Source organism: Corapipo altera, unplaced genomic scaffold (genome assembly GCF_003945725.1).
Source record: "Corapipo altera isolate COAL_440 unplaced genomic scaffold, ASM394572v1 61167, whole genome shotgun sequence".
NCBI classification, from domain to species: Eukaryota; Metazoa; Chordata; class Aves; order Passeriformes; family Pipridae; genus Corapipo; species Corapipo altera.
Genome location: NW_020884949.1, coordinates 547,962 through 565,145, shown reverse-complemented (window position 1 = coordinate 565,145; position 17,184 = coordinate 547,962). Strand labels below are relative to the sequence as shown.

Sequence of the window (17,184 nt, the reverse complement as noted above, 5' to 3'; positions counted from 1 at the left end):
GTGCGGCTTAAGACTCTGTCCTCTAGTCCTTTGCTAGTTATCTGGGAGAAGAGACTGACTCCCAGCTGGCTATGCATATTTATATATGGTAAATAAGCACTAACTGCTCATGAAATGGTGATAGCATTTAGACCCTCTTTTTTTTTTCCCACAAAAAAAAGACAACAGGCTTAAGGGTAATAACCACTTGGTATTTTGACCCCATTTGGAAACTCACTGACAGAATTTTGCAAGTTCTTCCTTCAATAAGCCATTACATTTGGTTTAACTCTTCCTTTTTTATGACAAGACTGTACTTATTCTAGACTTTCATGTAGCTTTCCAAGTGGTAACACAACAATCATGTAATATTGAATTTAGAACTACATGATTATACAAAGAGGCTTTATTTCAGAGAAACAGTAAGTTGCATATGTATGCAATAACTACCTGTGCTTACAGATTCAATTTCTGAATCTTTTCACAAAAAATTCTGCTCTTAATACAAAAAAATATTTATTTATACAACCCCTCCAAAAAACATCATAGTACACAGTGCCAACATTTACATGTAAAGACCTTAGATGTCAAATCAGGTTTTCAGAGCAGTTTAAAAGTGGTTTACCACTTCTGATCGCATACAGTTTCTCATATAAACTCAACCTTTTAGGTCTCTGTCCTTCAGAAGTTCATACTTTTAAATCGTTCTTCAAGCACATCAGAATCTTCATCATTATCTGTACTACTGAAGTTTGTATCAAAATCCAGCTCATCCTCTAGTCCACTGCTCTCTTGGCTGGTTTTAGTAGTCTCCCTCTCAGTTCTGCCTTGTCCTTTGTCAATCCTGCAGAAAGCAAGATGGATGTTATCACCACCCACTTCTGGAATTTAAACAAGAATGGGATGGAGGACAGAATATTCTCCCAATATTTCATATCAATATGGGATGAGTGATGGCAGGAGGTGGGAAGAAGAAGGAGGAGGGGAACAATAACCTAAAGTTACTTTCACATTGAATAGCAAAGATATAGAACACAGTAAAGTATGTATTTTATACATCAAAAAGTATTTCATATGGAAGAGTCTGCGAAGGAAAAAAATAAATAAATTAACAGCTTGACCACCTAAGCAACTACTGGACAGCTGTTGCTGTCCACAGTAAATTAAAGTGTTTTATGTATCATGCTCAATAGAGACAGTCAAAGAATAAAACCCCTCGAAGTCTAATAAATATACTGTGGTAACTGTACTCAATATCAGTCCTTGTTTAGTTTTTCTGTTCACTAGTAATTGAATCACCAAGTGACAGACAAAATGCAAACAGTAAGTTGGTTTATGCATATTTTATGATGCTCTACACTAAAATCTGTTTTGAAGTGCTTTGCTCTTAAGGAAGATGTGCAATTCACCCTTTTGGTGTTAAAAGTCTTATCCGAGTACAACTTTTTTTGGCTCAGCCCCACTAACATCAATAAGCACTTCACCCCCAGTTTCATAAGAAGAAAGTGAGGAAATTTAGTCCTGCTAATTCCTGTTAGAATTATGCAGAATATGGCATAAAGTACAACAGCTTCTTGGCAATTTCCAAACAAGGTTTATTAAAAGGGAAAGAAACAGTGCAGTACTGAAACTACGTAAACTGCGAGCTACTTACGGAATTACTATTTCTTCTTCTTTTCCACATTTTGCACAAATTTCTAGTTTACTAGCACATGGCCGACAAATAATATGATAAGGATCTTTTACAGTCTTCTGGAGGCACTTCACACTGTGAAGAGAAAGAAAACATGATTAAAAAAATATTGTGGACACATATCAAACATTCTGTGTTCAAACACAATACAGACATATTCTTCAAAAGAGGAACAACTTGTTTTATGCCAGTTTCAAGTAAAACAATCAGTGTTTCAACAAGTAGCACTATCAATATCATTGCCTTTTATCTCCCTCCCATACCTTTTTCAGGAAGAATTATTAAAACAAGAACTGAAAAAGAAACACTAAATCAAGAATTTTTATATTTGAAGTGACAAAAGAAAGGTTTCCATTCATTTCACTAGGTAGTTTTTATTTTTAAAGTTGCATAACTTCTTCTTCTGGTTTAATGATAAAAGTAGAATATGGTATAAAAAGGTACATGGATTTTACAAATAAAAAGCTTTCAGTTCAAACACTGCTCTTAAACTTATTAATATAAACTGAGTCAGTGCTGGACTTTGTTTTCTGTGAACACAAGCCTGCATGGAAAAGTATTCTCAATAAACCTAACCTAATTATGTAGAGGTTTTGGCCTATTCTTTTCCAAAATATGATAAAACCCTGTAGATTAAGCAATTTCCAAAATGCTGTGGCTTAACATTGAGCTGATGTTTCTAAAGCCTTGTATCTTTGGAGAATGTAACCCAGAACAATATACTCCATGTAATGCAGCTGTCTTAGAAGTCACTTCTTGGTTCTCATGCCCTCAAAAGTAAACGAACTGTAACAGCAACAATACTAATGACTTTTTAATCTAATGAAGGTAAAAATAAAATACATCATCTACTCAGGGAACTGCACAAATACATTTACAGAACCTCTTCAAGCAGTTCCTGAGTATTTCAGAAGAATGCAACACACAAACACTGAGCAAGCTACTGTGACAAACCTGGCTGCATCACACACCGCAGCCCAGCTGTGGTTTCTCTGGGTTCAGTGTTTCACTGCTGAAACACTGCTTGTTCTGCTACCACAGGAGGGTAAGGACCTGAGCAAATAAGAAGTAAGCAAAGAGCACCTAGTCTGGAAAATTAAAATAATGTATAGGTTTGTGATAGGTTAAAATATTTATCATCTTTGTTATGCACTTATACAAAACCACATAATACAGAACTGTGTGCAAACAATGCCAGCATTTTAATATTTAGGAAATTATAGTTTCTTACAGAAAAGGAGCAAACATGCTAAGAGGTAATGAAATGCATGTATCGCAAACATTTGTGAAGTACAGAAGTTAAGAGATGTGCAGATTCCTCTAGTACTGACTTGAAACAAGGACTTAGAAAATTGTGTTACAACAGGGCCAGTTTGAATTTTTATTCAGGAGGACACACTACAAGTCTTGGAAACTTCCAGGTCCGCGGTTCAACCATTTTTAACAGCAAAGAGGGAAGTAGTTGCTTTTCCTCTGTGTTTTCTATCCGAAAGTTTAAGGTAAAATAATAATGAATTAGAAAATTAATTTTAATTAATTAATACAAATTAAAAAATTTTTATTGCATATATATTGTCACTGCAGACTCCAAATTTGAAAAATGTTACATAGTAGCAGCTCCTTAAGTTTCCAAAACAAGAATATTTTCCAAAAGTTCAAAAACTACATGATCAGCAATTAACACAAAGTATCTTAACTCACCATTTTTTAGGTTTTGATAGTAGTTTGTACTTGCTGAATTTTACTCGCCACTCCAAGATACCTTTGCAATGCTGACATACACCATCATGAAGCTTAGCATTTATTTTCTAAGTAAATAAATAAAAACAAAAATACATTGAAGATTTCCTACTGTAATAAGTATGATCTTGCTTAGAAAGCATTTTCACCAATCATATGATTAATACAGTATTTAGAAATATGTTTACTTGATCTTAACATTAATAATTTCATATAAATTTATTGCTAATAATTTTCTTCAGTGGAAAGAGTGCTGAAGAAGACTACCTTGAGGTTAAAGACTACATTATCATTATACTAATTTTAATATTCTTAATAGCAGTACTTATTATATAGTTGATAATAGATTATTATAGATATTTTATTATTACTTTTCATCTCTAGAAATTTTACAAAACAGATTTAAGGATAAAAGAGCTTGGAAATATACCGTTTTTATCCAAAGAAGGCAACTCACAAGACTTAAGATTTAAGTTATTATTGCTCAAGTTATCACTATACTACATACTTCAAATAGCCTCAGGATTTTTTTCTCAGATAACAATAAAGTAGAATCCAAACACTATTTGCAGTCAAACCATTCAATCCCTCTCTAACCCTAGCCTTCTTTTATGAAAAACTAATACATTTTTCCTCTCATATAACTAAGATAAAATCCTCAAAATGGTCATCTAAACAACTGGGTATTTTCAAGACAATGCAAAATTTACCTTAAGATCTCCAAAACATTTTGTTTTACCTTGCTTAGAAATATAAAATGTCAATTTGCCAATACTATTTGTACAAGAGAAGTTATTCTGAGATAGGAAGTAGTACCAAACCACACTGCCACCTTAAATAACAGGCAACATATACTTGTATGTTCAACATAGTTTTATTTCTCCTCTATCTAAGAATGACAGTAGTAACGTTATCTATTATATGGACATTGTATTCATTCAGAAATTTTAAAAAGAAATTTCACAATTAAGAAATTGCATGTAATAAAAAACCATTGTGCCTTTTTTAAGACTTAAAAATGGCTACCACACTAACATTACATTATTAAGATGGTCTAAACCACATCTACCTCTTAGAATACCTAAAAGTTCATTGGAACAGATTGTGTATTAATTTGGATTACAGTTGATGTTACTCTTTTACAAATAAACCAAAAGTTCTATGAATATTCCATGAGTATATTCTATGCTCCGAAGTAATTTCCTACTTTTATGACCCACAAGAGCTTCTCTCTACTCCACAAAGTTCTACTTCAATACATCAGACAAACAACAAGCCCAGTTTTAAAAATACAGTATCGTATTCTATATTTGTGGCAGAGAAAATGCTACTTTCAAGTGAGAGTATAATCTGGGACTTGTTTTCCATTATCTCCATTTTTACTAAACTTCCACCATTTGGTAGGAGTTTTCCCATGGTGTGGTTAACTGAAGGTGTGGTGCGCTCTGGCAATTTCAGTTAAAATAAAACTATTTTCCAAATTATCAGTTACAGACTTTGCACGTTAAGAAACCAAAGAAACAAGGTTTTGCAGACTGCTTGAATACTGAATACAGAAAGGTGTGGTTCTGATGCATCATGAATTACATTTTCGAAGAAACACAAACATTTGGCTAATGTGCAAACTTTCTGAGAAAAGAAAATCATCAGTAAGTTCTCAGCATCAGTAAGTTCTCCCTGTTAGAGGACTCACAATTCAAACCGCTGTGAGCACAGTGTTCAGTGTTTCAAAATTCATGCCATTCAAAGATAAGCCTTATTTATTAAGAAAGGCTCCAGTAAGCTTCTATCAACCTGCAAATTAACCCAAACTTTCCAGTTTTCCCTTTCACTCACCTGACTTGTATTCATTGGTAATGCAGGAGGGGGGACAGACACAAACACTGTAATTTATATTTCCAGCTGCTCTTTACTGTTTTCTGCTATTTGCTAGTATTGCTAGGGCAAAACCCAATGAATATCAAAAGACTGCACTAGTTTAAGCTGAAGACAGACAGTTGTCTTTCCAAAGGCACTCCTGAATGAAAACCACCTCATTTCCCGCAACACATTCTGACACAACAGCTGCTGGCTGGGGCCGGAGCTGCAGTACCAAGTAATGGAGGGACAGGCTAAGCTATGAGTAAGGCACTTGGAATGCAAGAGGCCAGGCTCCGGACTGCATGTGGCATAAACAGTGCAGAAGAATGATATAGAAACTACTTTACCTCTCATCCGAAGCAAAACCAAAGTTTGTCAAATAGGCAGCCTATGATAAATTCTGCTAAGTATCTGCTATAGAACAAGGAAATATGCAAAGCTATTATTAATGAAGATTTACAAAGCTATTCCCTTTCCCCATACGCTTACCATCTGGCTCTAGAATACACAACAATCACACAGTGACTTCTTTTTCTTTTTTTCATCAGACTGAAACACTGGCCATTCTGAAAGCCCAAGATGGCAAGGATGGAGGGGCAGCATAGCAGGGCATAGGCAATCCAGGAGGTTCCTAGCATGCACTAATGACAACTTTCCAAGTGATTGAAGAGTCAATGAGAGGAGGTGCTATGCTGGACCTTGTTCTCACCAACAAGAAGGGGTTGGTGGGCAATGTGAAGTCCACGGGCAGCCTGGGCTACAGTGACCATGAAGCGGTGGAGTTTAAGATCCTTGGGTCAGTGAGGAGGGTGAGAGAAAGCTCACTGCCCTGGACTTCAGAGAGCAGTCTTTAGTGTCTTCAAGGACCTCCCTGGTAGAGTGCCATGGGACAGAACTCTAGATGGAAGAGGGGCCCAAGAGAGCTCGACGATATTCAAGGATTGTCTCCTCCAGTCTCAAGAGCAATGCACACCTACAAAGAGGAAATCAAGGAAGAAAACCAGGAGGCCTGCATGGATGAACAAGCTCCTGGACAAACTTAAACATAAACAGGTAGCTCAGAGAGGGTGGAAGCAGGGAAAGGTAGCCTGAAAGGAATACACAGAAATTGTCCAAACAGCCAGGGAGATGGTTAGGAAAGCTAAAGCACTGGCAGAACTAAATCCGGCCAAGGATATTGAAGGTAACAAAAAAAAAAGTCTTCTTTACATACATCAGCAGTAAAAGAAAGACTAGGGACAATGTGGGCCCTCTCTGGAAGGATGCCGAAGACCTCATTACTCAGGACAAGAAGAAGGGATTTGGACAGCGGGATCAAGTGCACCCTCAGCAAGTTTTCCCATGACACCAAACTGTGTGGCACAGTCAACCCACTGGAGGAAAGGGATGTCATCCAGAGGGATCTGGACAGGCTTGAGAGGCGGGCCTCTGTGAACCTTGTGAAATTTAACTAGACCAAGTGTAAGGTGCTACACCTGGGTCAGAGCAATCCCAAGCACAAATACAGGGTGGGTGGAGAGCAGCTCTGAGGAAAAGGACTGTGGAGCTGCTGGTGGATGAGAAGCTGGACATGAGCCGGCAGTGTGCATTCACAGCCCAGAAAATCAACTGTGTCCTGGGCTGCATCAAAAGCAGTGTGGCCAGCAGGTCAAGGGAGGTGATTCTGCCCCTCTGCTCTGCTCTTGTGAGACCCCCACCTGGAGTACTGCATCCAGCTCTGGGGTTCTCAACATAAGAAAGACATGAACAAGTCCAGAGATGACCCACTAAGTTGATCACAGGGCTGGAACATCTCTCCTATGAAGACAGCGTGAGAGAGTTTGGCTGTTTAGCCTAGAGAAGGATCCATGGAGACCTCAGAGCACCTTCCAGTACTTAACAGGGTTATAAGAGAGGTAGAAGGGACTTTTTATAAGAGGATATAGTGACAGGACAGGGAGAAATTACTTCAAACTGAAAAAGAATAGGTTTAGATCAGATATTAGGAAAAAATTCTTTATTGTGAAGGTGATGAGGCATTGGAACAGGCTGCCCAGAGAAGTTATGAATTCTCCATTTCTCAAAGTGTTTAAGGTTAGGTTGTATGGAGCTCTGAGAAACCTGGTCTAGTGGAAAGGATCCCTGCCCATGGCAGTGAGGGTGGAACTAGATGATCTTTAAGGTCCCTTTCAACCCAAACCATTCTATGATTCTATAATCACATTTATGTGTGCCAAAAATCACATTTAGGATCCTGATCAAGGCATAAATACACCTGGATTTTTCAACCTTGTTACCTGCAGGACCATAAATCTTACACAGCTACTCAAAGAAATCACATAGCATCTGGTCAGAAGGTAACAAACTGGAAGAAAGAAAACAGCTTTTAAGTTCTAATTTCCTCCTTCTAACAGGCACACATACAGCCTCTTCCTCCCCTTCAGCAATTTCCTGCATTTTTTACTCAATGTTGACACTTCAAGTATGGGACAGTGTAGTTAATCATTGGCTCAGCACATCTGAATACAAGAGAGATTATGACTCTACCAGACTGTTGGTTTAGAAAGTCAACAGAGAATGATGGATTGATGTAAAGCAGGCAATTACAGAGCTTAACCTTGACTTGTGTTTGTTTTTTACATTTATTTTGATCAGAAAAAAAGCATGATATTTAAATGCAACTATTACTAAAACAAGTTGATAATTTACTGTGGTTTTTTACACTGAATACAATATTTTCTTTGACCAAAAAAAAGGTAATATACCACTTCCAAAAGCAATGCAGACTAAAGAAGTTTAAAGAAAGCTGTCTCTAATGAAAGATTTCAATAAGCTGTTTTTTTGGATTTTTGAAATCACTAAAGAACACGTGAGAGTAAGTTCTCCTAACAAACTGGAAGATAAACTTTTCTGGTTTCTCAGTTCCCAGACAGAATGGGGAACTCACCAGTAAAATCAAAGAAACCCCTCTGCTGCTTACTTTTCCTATTAATAGTCACCTATTATCCTATTATATTTTGTATATTGTTTAAACTTTCATGTAGTCATATTTTCTTCTTTTGCCCATTTGCTTGCTTTCTTTTAAGGGTATAAAAAAACAACAATCACACAAACAGCTGCATAAGGCCTGTCAACTTTATTATTCCCCTCCAACTTTTCTACACAGCTTTTACACCCAAATAGGAGGTAGTGCTTGTGGTCTGAAATTAATTTCTTGGTGCGAAAACTACTCCAACAGGTTAGATTATGTTTCTGTCAAAGCAGTTTTTCTGGGATTTTCTTTATGCTCATTTCCCTGTTTTAATCAATAGTGCTCTCTTTGCCATACTTTGCTTCAATGACAAGTGCAACTCACCCAGTGCTTACAGTAGATCTGTATATTCTCCAAAGAAATTACAGTTTTGCAATACGTAAACAGACAGACATAAACAGTCTTAACCTATAAAGTCACAAAATATTCCGTATGTACCCTATATACACACAGTTGTACATAAAGGAATCAACATCCTCTGCTCACAAAACCTAATAATAAAACACTTAACATCCTGCCAAAAGGAGTTCAGAATGTATTAAAGTAAACACATGCATCTACACCTACTAACTTGGCAAACAAATAATCGTAGCTTAAACTAGCATTAAAGCACTTGCAAGGTGTAATGACAGGGCTTCAAAGACGCTTCAGCATCTGTTTGTAAATTTCTAATTATATGTGAATCCATGGGTATTTTGATTTTCTCTATTGAAAGTAGACTCCTACTACTGAGCACACATCAGTAGCCTATTCTGCTGTAAATGAATATAACGTTAATGCCACCCACAAATTTTCTTGTCAGAAACACAGGTGACAACTGCTTCAATCAACAAGGATGAATGCAGCACTTCTGAACAATTGCGCTTCTCAGAGAAACAAAACTTCCCAGGATTTGCAGCACATCACTATAAGGCAGTTATAGCAGATCAATGCAGACTAAAAAATGTGAAACTGAGATGGCAGATTTCAGGGTTCTAAGACATATTTCACCAGCTGAAATTAAGTCTCCCGTAGAGCTTCACTTGCTCATATACTCTATCAGTGTTACTTGAAATTTCTTTTTCTACAGATACTTTCTCATCAAGTGTATTTCAAATTTTAATCAACACATGGATCTCTATATAGCATTTAAGGGAGCACTGGAAGGACTGTCAGTCAACTCTCAACACACAGCCCAGAAAGAATGGAAAATACACGAAGACACTCCCCCCATACACACACACACCCCATACACACCTTGTGCAACCACTCATTCTCTCTCTCACTCTCCCCACTACTTCCAAAGTTGAGTTAGAGTCCAGAACAGATGTTATATTTGCTCCTATTCTCCCTACATGAAAGGCTACAACCCAAGCCTGAAGGTACTTCTGAACACAGAATAACAGGGATAGCTAGAGAATAAACTTTAGCCTATCAAGTAACCGTATGTTGCAGCAAGAGCAACAGACAACTGCAATGCTGTTATCTGACAATTCCAGTTGGGCACTGGTTTATCTCTATCTCCCTTCTGTGCTTCAAGTCAGGATCACTGACTCAGCATTTAATCTCTATATTCACCTGCACTGTTCCTACTGCCTTCCCACAGCCTCAACCACTGTCTCCAATGAAATGAGTTATTTATCCATATATCCAGCTGAAAATGTAGTGGACATCAACACAATGGTAAAGCTGAGGTTCAGAGTTAAAAACTGCTGAAATTTAGGCAAATGTGGATTATCATCTGGGTTGTACTTAATGAGAGGAAAGAAATGGAGAAAAAAATCAGTCATCAAGGTGTAAATATGAATCACTTTGTGGTTTACCATCCTACTACAATGGAGTTTTAAATGTTCTCATTGAATGATACCTGTTTTCATTTCTGGAACTACTGCAGCTTTCATGATGAATTATGTAATGTGCTTTACATAAAATGCATATTCATACAACATAATGTATATTCCTCACCTCAGTACTCCAAAGAGCTATTCTGGAATATACCATTTAAAGCAAACACCCATAAACAAATTCTAAGAGTCAATCACTAAGAACACAGTGTCTTACCCTGCCCTGGCTATTCATTCTTCAGCTCACTCTAAAATGCAAGCTTTCCCAGCACTGTTGTAGCAAATACAGCAGAGAGGACGCAAGTGTGTTTCACTTCAACAAGCCTATTCCAGAGTAATGTTGTAGTAAAGACTAATCATTAGAGGAAAGATGGATCTTTTACAAGTAACCAGATCTATGGCCTTTAAGATTAGAAATGGCCAAGGTCAGTGACAGACAAAGAGCACAAAACCTTTCAAAAAAACACAAAACAACTGGATAACGACTGTCAGCAGAGAAAAGTCAAAATACCATTAGATCAGTTTCCTCTGCACATACTGCTTCACCAAAAGAAGCAGCAATTACACTATAAATAACCACCTCAACTCCACACACTGTACAACCTGAAGCTACTGTAGTAAATATTCAATATTGGTAATTCAGAGGACAAATGCAGCAGGATCCAAATTTTAAGTTAAAAAGCATTTTGTAGCCTTTAAAGATAGTATTGCATTGGACAGCGTGTAACAGTAGACAGGTCAAACACCAAAACAAAAAAAGAGTTTAACAGGGATTTACAGGAGATTGCTATCTTTCAGCAGCTCTGAGCATTCCTCTGATCTACTGAGCTAATGAGTGGAAGAGAGGAAGAAAGCCTCACTCCTGTATCAGTCCCTGTGATAGAATTTCTACTATTTCTTCTTTTCCCTCATCACACCTTGAATATCCATGGCACATCTATCTGATCACTCAGGGCTACACGAGAGACAGATGCAAAACTGTCACCATTCAACATAGTCTGTATCTAAACTATGACATTAATCATGACTTAATCTTTGCTGGTCCAACTTCTTTACAAATTTCACAAACAGCCAAAACAGAACTATTGATTGTTATAATGACCCTTGTGTAACCCTGTCCTATTTCCAGCCAGGACAGGGTTTATTTTGGCATTAGCCAGCAGGGGCATGGCTAGGACCAGGAGGTTATTCTGTACCACAGGGAAGGAGTCCCTTCAGTCCAGTAGCATGGCACAGCCAGGTATTGTCATGGTGAGCACTCATGTGTGAATCACTCATCTCTTGTACACTGTTATAAATATTGTTGTGGTTACGGGTTGTTTTCTTATTTCATTTACTGTTTCTAGTAAACTGTTCTTATGTTAATCTGTGATCTTCAGCTTTTTGTTGCTTCCAATTCCATCCTGTCAAAGCAGGAGGGGTAGGGGAAGGGGAGAGTGAGTGAGTGGCAAACGGTTTGGAGCGTTTCAGTGGAACACTAAATTGGGGAATATAACATTCCTAAACCACGACATTCTTTAGGATTTGAATTACTGTATGACGGCATGCCAAAAGAAAAACGCATCTCTTCCCCCTACCACACACACAACCTAACCTCAGGGTAGGAAGCATCTTCTTTAGGATACTTCTTCCCTGTGCTCAGCCCTCTCCATGAACTGGTAGGATCAGAAAGAAAAGAAATAATTTGCTTGAAACAGAAAGGAAAAAGATACAAATTGATGCCCACAGTAAACCTTGGTTACATTAAAAAATTACATTTATATAAGTACACAGTATTTTGTTCTATAGGATATAAAATATTTTAAAAGGGAAGAAAAACAGCTATGTGGGTATTAAAGTGATATTTTCAGTCACAAAACTGATGTCAGAATTCAGTTTCTCTTAGAAGCTTAGAAGCCTTTTCTGATAGACCAACTCTTGAGGATATTTTTGTGTATGTATGTCATGGTTGGGCTTCACGAACAAGGATGTGGGAAGGGCTCTACCCACATTTGCTACAAGCGCACTGGTGGCTAAAAAGGCCAATATGGGATAGAAAAGTTTGGTTGCAAAAGGCACAGCAGAAAAACTCCTTAGGTGGTATCGGCAAGACACGATTCTTTCGGTGCTGTCTTTTCTCCTCGAGAGTGATCCTGTGTGTGTTCTCAAAGGCATCAGCAGCGTTATAGATGGTGTGTCTCCAGACCTCCCGATTGGAGGCCAGAGTAGACCAGTTATGTCGATCAATATGGCCAAGGCTGAGATGTTGTTTCAGGGAGTCCCTGTATCTCCTCTTTGGGGCTCCTCTCTTGCGGCAGCCTGTGGCAAGTTCACCATAAATCAAGATCTTAGGGAGGCGCTGGTCCTTCATCCTGGAGACGTGCCCTGCCCAACGCAGCTGTGTTCTCAGCAACATGGCCTCAATACTTGTGACTGCTGCTTGTTCTAGAACAGATGTATTAGTCACATAATCTGACCAGTGAATGTTTAGGATTGTTTGGAGACAGCATTGATGGAAGCGTTCTAGGAGACACAGGTGGTGGCAGTAGATGACCCATGATTCAGACCCATATAAGAGAGTAGACAGCACTATGGCTCTGTAAACACTGATCTTTGTACTTTTCTTCAGGTGTTTATTTCACCAAACTCTTTTATGGAGTTTTCCAAAGGCACTATATGCCTTTGCTACCCTGTTGTCTATCTCTCTATCAATCTTACCATCCGAGGAGATGATGCTACCTAGGTAATTAAACTGCTGGACTGATTTGAGCTCTGACTGGCCAATGGTGATATGGGGATGATGGAAGACTTCCTGAGGTGCAGATTGATAGAGAACTTCTGTCTTCTTTAAGCTGATTTCCAGCCCAAAGAGCTCAGCAGCCTCAGCAAAGCAGGATGTTAAACGCTGCAGAGCTGCTTCTGTGTGGGCAACAAGGACAGCATCATCAGCATAAAGCAGCTCCCGGACAAGATGATTTAAGGTCTTAGTGTGGGCCTTCAGTCGCCTTAGGTTAAAAAGGCTTCCATCAGTACGGTATCGAATGTAGATACCAGCTTCTTCATCGAGGTCTGCTGTGGCCCTTTGGAGTATCATGCTGAAAAAGATTCCAAAATCTGCCATAGACCTTTTCTGCTCACAGTATCAAAAGCCTTGGTGAGATCAACAGAGGTTGCATAGAGACCTTTGTTCTGTTCCCTACACTTCTCTTGCAGTTCTCTGAGAACAAATACCATGTCCGTGGTGTTCCTGTTAGCTCTGAAACCACACTGGCTTTCAGGTAGAATTCCTTCTGCTATAGTGGGTATTAGTCTGTTCAAAAGTATTCTTGCCAGGATTTTGCCAGCAATGGAGAGCAGAGTAATACCACGGTAATTTGAACAGTCTGATTTATCTCCTTTCTTCTTATACAAGGTGAAAGATGACTGCATCTCGAAGGTCTGATGGTAGTCTGCCTAGTTCCCAACAGCGCACCACAAACTCGTGAAATTTAGCATGGAGTTCTTGGCCCCCATGTTTCCAAATTTCAGGTGGAATTCCATCAACCCCACTTGCCTTACCAATTTTCACCCGCTGTATGGCCTTAAGAGTTTCTCTCACAGTAGGGGCAGTATCCAATTCATTCTTCACCGGTTGTTGTGTGATGGACTGAATTGCTGAGTCTTGAATTACACAGCTGGTACTGAAAAGAGTCTGAAAGTATTCAGACCATCAATTCAGAATGGAGATTTTATCTGTCAGAAGCATTTGACCATCAGCGCTGAGTAGAGGGCTTTGGACCTGGTATGTAGGCCCGTATGGTGTTTTCAGGGCCTCATAGAATCCTCTGTGATCACCTGTATCTGCACATAATTGAACCTTTTCTGCTAGACTGATCCACCACCTGTTCTGGATGTCATGGAGTTTCTGTTGGAGCTTGCTGCATGCAAGACAAAAGGCTGCTTTTCTTACATGACAAGATGGCTGAGCAAGGTGTGCTTGGTGAGCAGTTCTCTTTTTCCTCAACAATTCCTGTATCTCTTGATTGTTTTCATCAAACCAGTCCTTGTTCTTCTTGAAGGAGAACCCTAAGAATTCTTCAGAGGACTGCAGGATGCTATTTTTAACAGACTGCCAAAGTGTTTCAGGAGAGGGATCTACAGAATGATTTTCGAGCCTAGTCTGAAGATTTGCCTGGAATCTGTCTCTCACTGAGGCTGTTTGAAGATTGTTAACTTGGAGTCTCCTCCTTGGGATACCGCCCCTTATAGGTCTAAACTTAAGGCTGAGGTTAAATTTACAATGCACAGGCCAATGATCTGTTTGGCATTCTGCACTGGGTATCACGTGGGTATGATGAACATTGCAAACATCACTCTGTCGCACCAAGACACAGTCAATGAGGCGCCAATGCTTAGATCTAGGATGTATCCAGGTTGTTTTCGGACTGTTTTTATGCAGATAGTCTTAGTGATGGTGAGCTGTTGCTCCACACAGAATTCTAGCAGAAGGTGTCCATTATCGTTGCAGTTTCCAACACCATGCTTGCCTAAAACTCCTTTCCAGGCTTCAAAGTTCTGTCCTACTCTGGCATTGAAATCACCAAGGATTATGATCCTATCATCTGCAGGCACCTATTGGGTAAGGTGGCGCAGGTCAGTGTAAAATTTTTCTTTTTTGGCAGGGTCAGCTTGGAGAGTTGGGGCATATATACTAAAGAGGACAACATGTTGCTTGTTGTGTAGTAGAAGGCGCATGGAGATAATGTGATCAGAATGACCCGCTGGTAGATTTTCAAGTTTAGGAACAATGGAGTTTTTAATCATGAAGCCAACTCTGAAAGATGCCTTTAAGTTTGGGTTTACCTGACCAAAAGAGAGTATAATTGGCACCATGTTCTCTAAGGCTGCTTTCCTCATGGAGACGAACTTCACTGAGAGTAGCAATGTTGATGTTGAGACGTGACAGTTCGTGGGCAATTAGGGTAGAAAGGCACTCAGGATGTCCACTATCCACAGCATCAAGCATGGTTCTGATGTTCCAGCATGTGAGTGTCAATTTGGGTACACCTTTGAAGGCAGGTGTATGCCTTTGTTTCTTAGACTTTGCTCGACTGCATCAGAAATGCCCTTTGGCCTCAGTTAACCAACCGGGTGAAGGGTGGCTTTGTTTAGGCCACCGTTTCCAGGCCCCTCTCCGTGTGGAGCAAGCAGTGCTCTCCTTCAAAAAGGCTGCTTGGTCATTAAGGATGCTGTGGAAAGAGACTGTCATCTCTGGGGTCAGTCTCAGGCAACCAGTGTCCTGAACCGCCTTCATGCAGGGTTGGGTCTGCAGCTTCCAGTGCACCTTTCACCTGCTGTTTCGACCCTCACCTGTTGCTACAGGGCTTTACAAATGTGGATATCACCCTCGAGCCTGTGCAGTGGATTTTTTAGGCAAGATGCAGCAAGCACAGAACAGGACCCACCCTTGAATCCTAAAGTTCATCTGCCAGGGCCTAGAGAGCTTGGATGGTGACAGTGAGGTCCTCAGGATGTAGGTTTAATTAAAGTATCCTTCTCTTGGATGGATGGCCTTACAGGGCTAAGAGAGCTCCATCTGCCTGGGTTTGGAATTAGAGTTGTCACACACTGCCTGAAGGTGTGTGTGCATGTAGCTGGATGCAGTGAATCACTCAATAAATAATACTGTCACTGCTTAGAGTCCCAGGAAAGCAGCCCGTTCAACCCGCAGAACCAGTCCTACAACATCTAAACAAACAACCAAAACAAACACACACAAACCCCAAATCTCCCTCTTTGGTGTCATGGCTTTAACCTACTACTTTCTTCCCCTTTTTTACAGCCCAGTAAGGTTCAGTTAAAGGAACACTGACATGACAGTAACAGCACCAGATAAGTCTCTTCTAGAATGCTCATTTCTATTTTGTCTCATTCACCTTTCCAGTTTACCTTGCAAGAGGAAACACCCCCCCTTGGTGGTGGTACTCAGTCACACTACTTGTCTTCATACCCTCCCACAGTGCTAATATGTTACCACAACTACAAGCATGAGTGTGTTCCAAGAATATATTGTAAACCATTTCCGCTTCCTTGCTTAGAAACAAAATACACAAAATAGTCTTCTGTAACAACAGTGTGAAGATATCAAACCATGGTAATGCGTGGGAAAAGCACTGACAGAATAGCTTCTTATGTAACTAATCAGAAAAGATGCTTAAGTTTTTTTTTAAGAAATTAAAACAAACGCGAGTCAGTTTAAAGTCTCAAAAGTATACTAAGTGAAGCTTAATATTTATATTGATGATGGAGGAGTTGTTCAAAGTAAACTCTGAAAACTTCAAGATCCCTGAAGTATGACCATATAGTTACAAAGTCTGAGAAGTCCAAGCCCCTTTCAGGAACTTACCTGGATAACACCGCATGGAACGTTTAATTACTGCATTCACTGCACAAATGTAAGTGCTTTATTTCAGTCTTCCTCTTAATAATTCTTTGGCTTAACGAGGTACTTTCATGTCACAAATACGATTCAAGTTTCACACCACACATCTGTGGCAGCTTACTCAAGCGCCTTGTTAGGATCACTCCCTTAGCACCATTGTGTCTGGTTTGGGCAGACCAGGGTGAAAGGTATCTCCAACACTATAACGAAGAGGTGCCTCGGCCTCCACCGCCCCGTGACTTCGTCTGCAATCCCGAAGTTTTCCAGGACCCGGCACAGACCTCACAGGGGCAGGCCGTGTCTTCACAGGCCGCAGAGGGCCCTGTTCATAGTTTCGGCACCAAACCCTTTCCACCGCTCCGCCCTCAGGCGCTCCACCGCCTCCGGTCCGCTGGGACCCCTCCACATCCCCTGGGCCACCCCCGCCTACCTTGAGCCGGGTGCTCGTGTCGTACTTGTCGTTCCTAAAGGCGCGGGCGTTCTGGTGGCGCTGGGGCCGCGTGCGGGACACGTTCCCCCGCTCCGAGCTCATTCCCAGCCGATCGCTTGCCCCAGAACCGCCCCGCGGCCCCGGCGCTGGCACACGCCCCGCCCGCGGCGCTCCGCGGCCTCCGCGGCCTCCCCACCGCCACCGCCGCCGCCGCCGCCGCCACCGCCCCCTCCCCCCGCGCTCAGGCGG

At 40.3% G+C, this 17,184-nt stretch overlaps 1 protein-coding gene across 1 annotated transcript; it reads right to left on the bottom strand.

Moving 5' to 3' along the window:
- Positions 1 to 367: 367 nt before the first annotated feature.
- On the bottom strand, positions 368 to 17,076 carry CUNH9orf85 (chromosome unknown C9orf85 homolog). The gene is made up of 4 exons (XM_027662897.1): positions 16,936 to 17,076; positions 3,374 to 3,480; positions 1,634 to 1,747; positions 368 to 823 (listed from the first exon to the last, which is right to left on the bottom strand). The coding sequence occupies exons 1-4, from the start codon at positions 17,035 to 17,037 to the stop codon at positions 661 to 663; spliced, it is 486 nt and encodes a 161-aa protein (XP_027518698.1). The 5' UTR covers positions 17,038 to 17,076; the 3' UTR covers positions 368 to 660.
- Positions 17,077 to 17,184: the final 108 nt, after the last annotated feature.

Coding starts and splice junctions, on each gene's coding strand:
- CUNH9orf85 (XM_027662897.1), bottom strand. CDS start 17,037: ATGAGCTCGGAGCGGGGGAACGTGTCCCGCACGCGGCCCCAGCGCCAC. Junction 1,748..3,373: donor CTATCAAAACCTAAAAAATG/GTGAGTTAAGAT, acceptor TTCTCTTCACAG/TGTGAAGTGCCTCCAGAAGA. Junction 824..1,633: donor GAAGAAGAAATAGTAATTCC/GTAAGTAGCTCG, acceptor TGCTTTCTGCAG/GATTGACAAAGGACAAGGCA.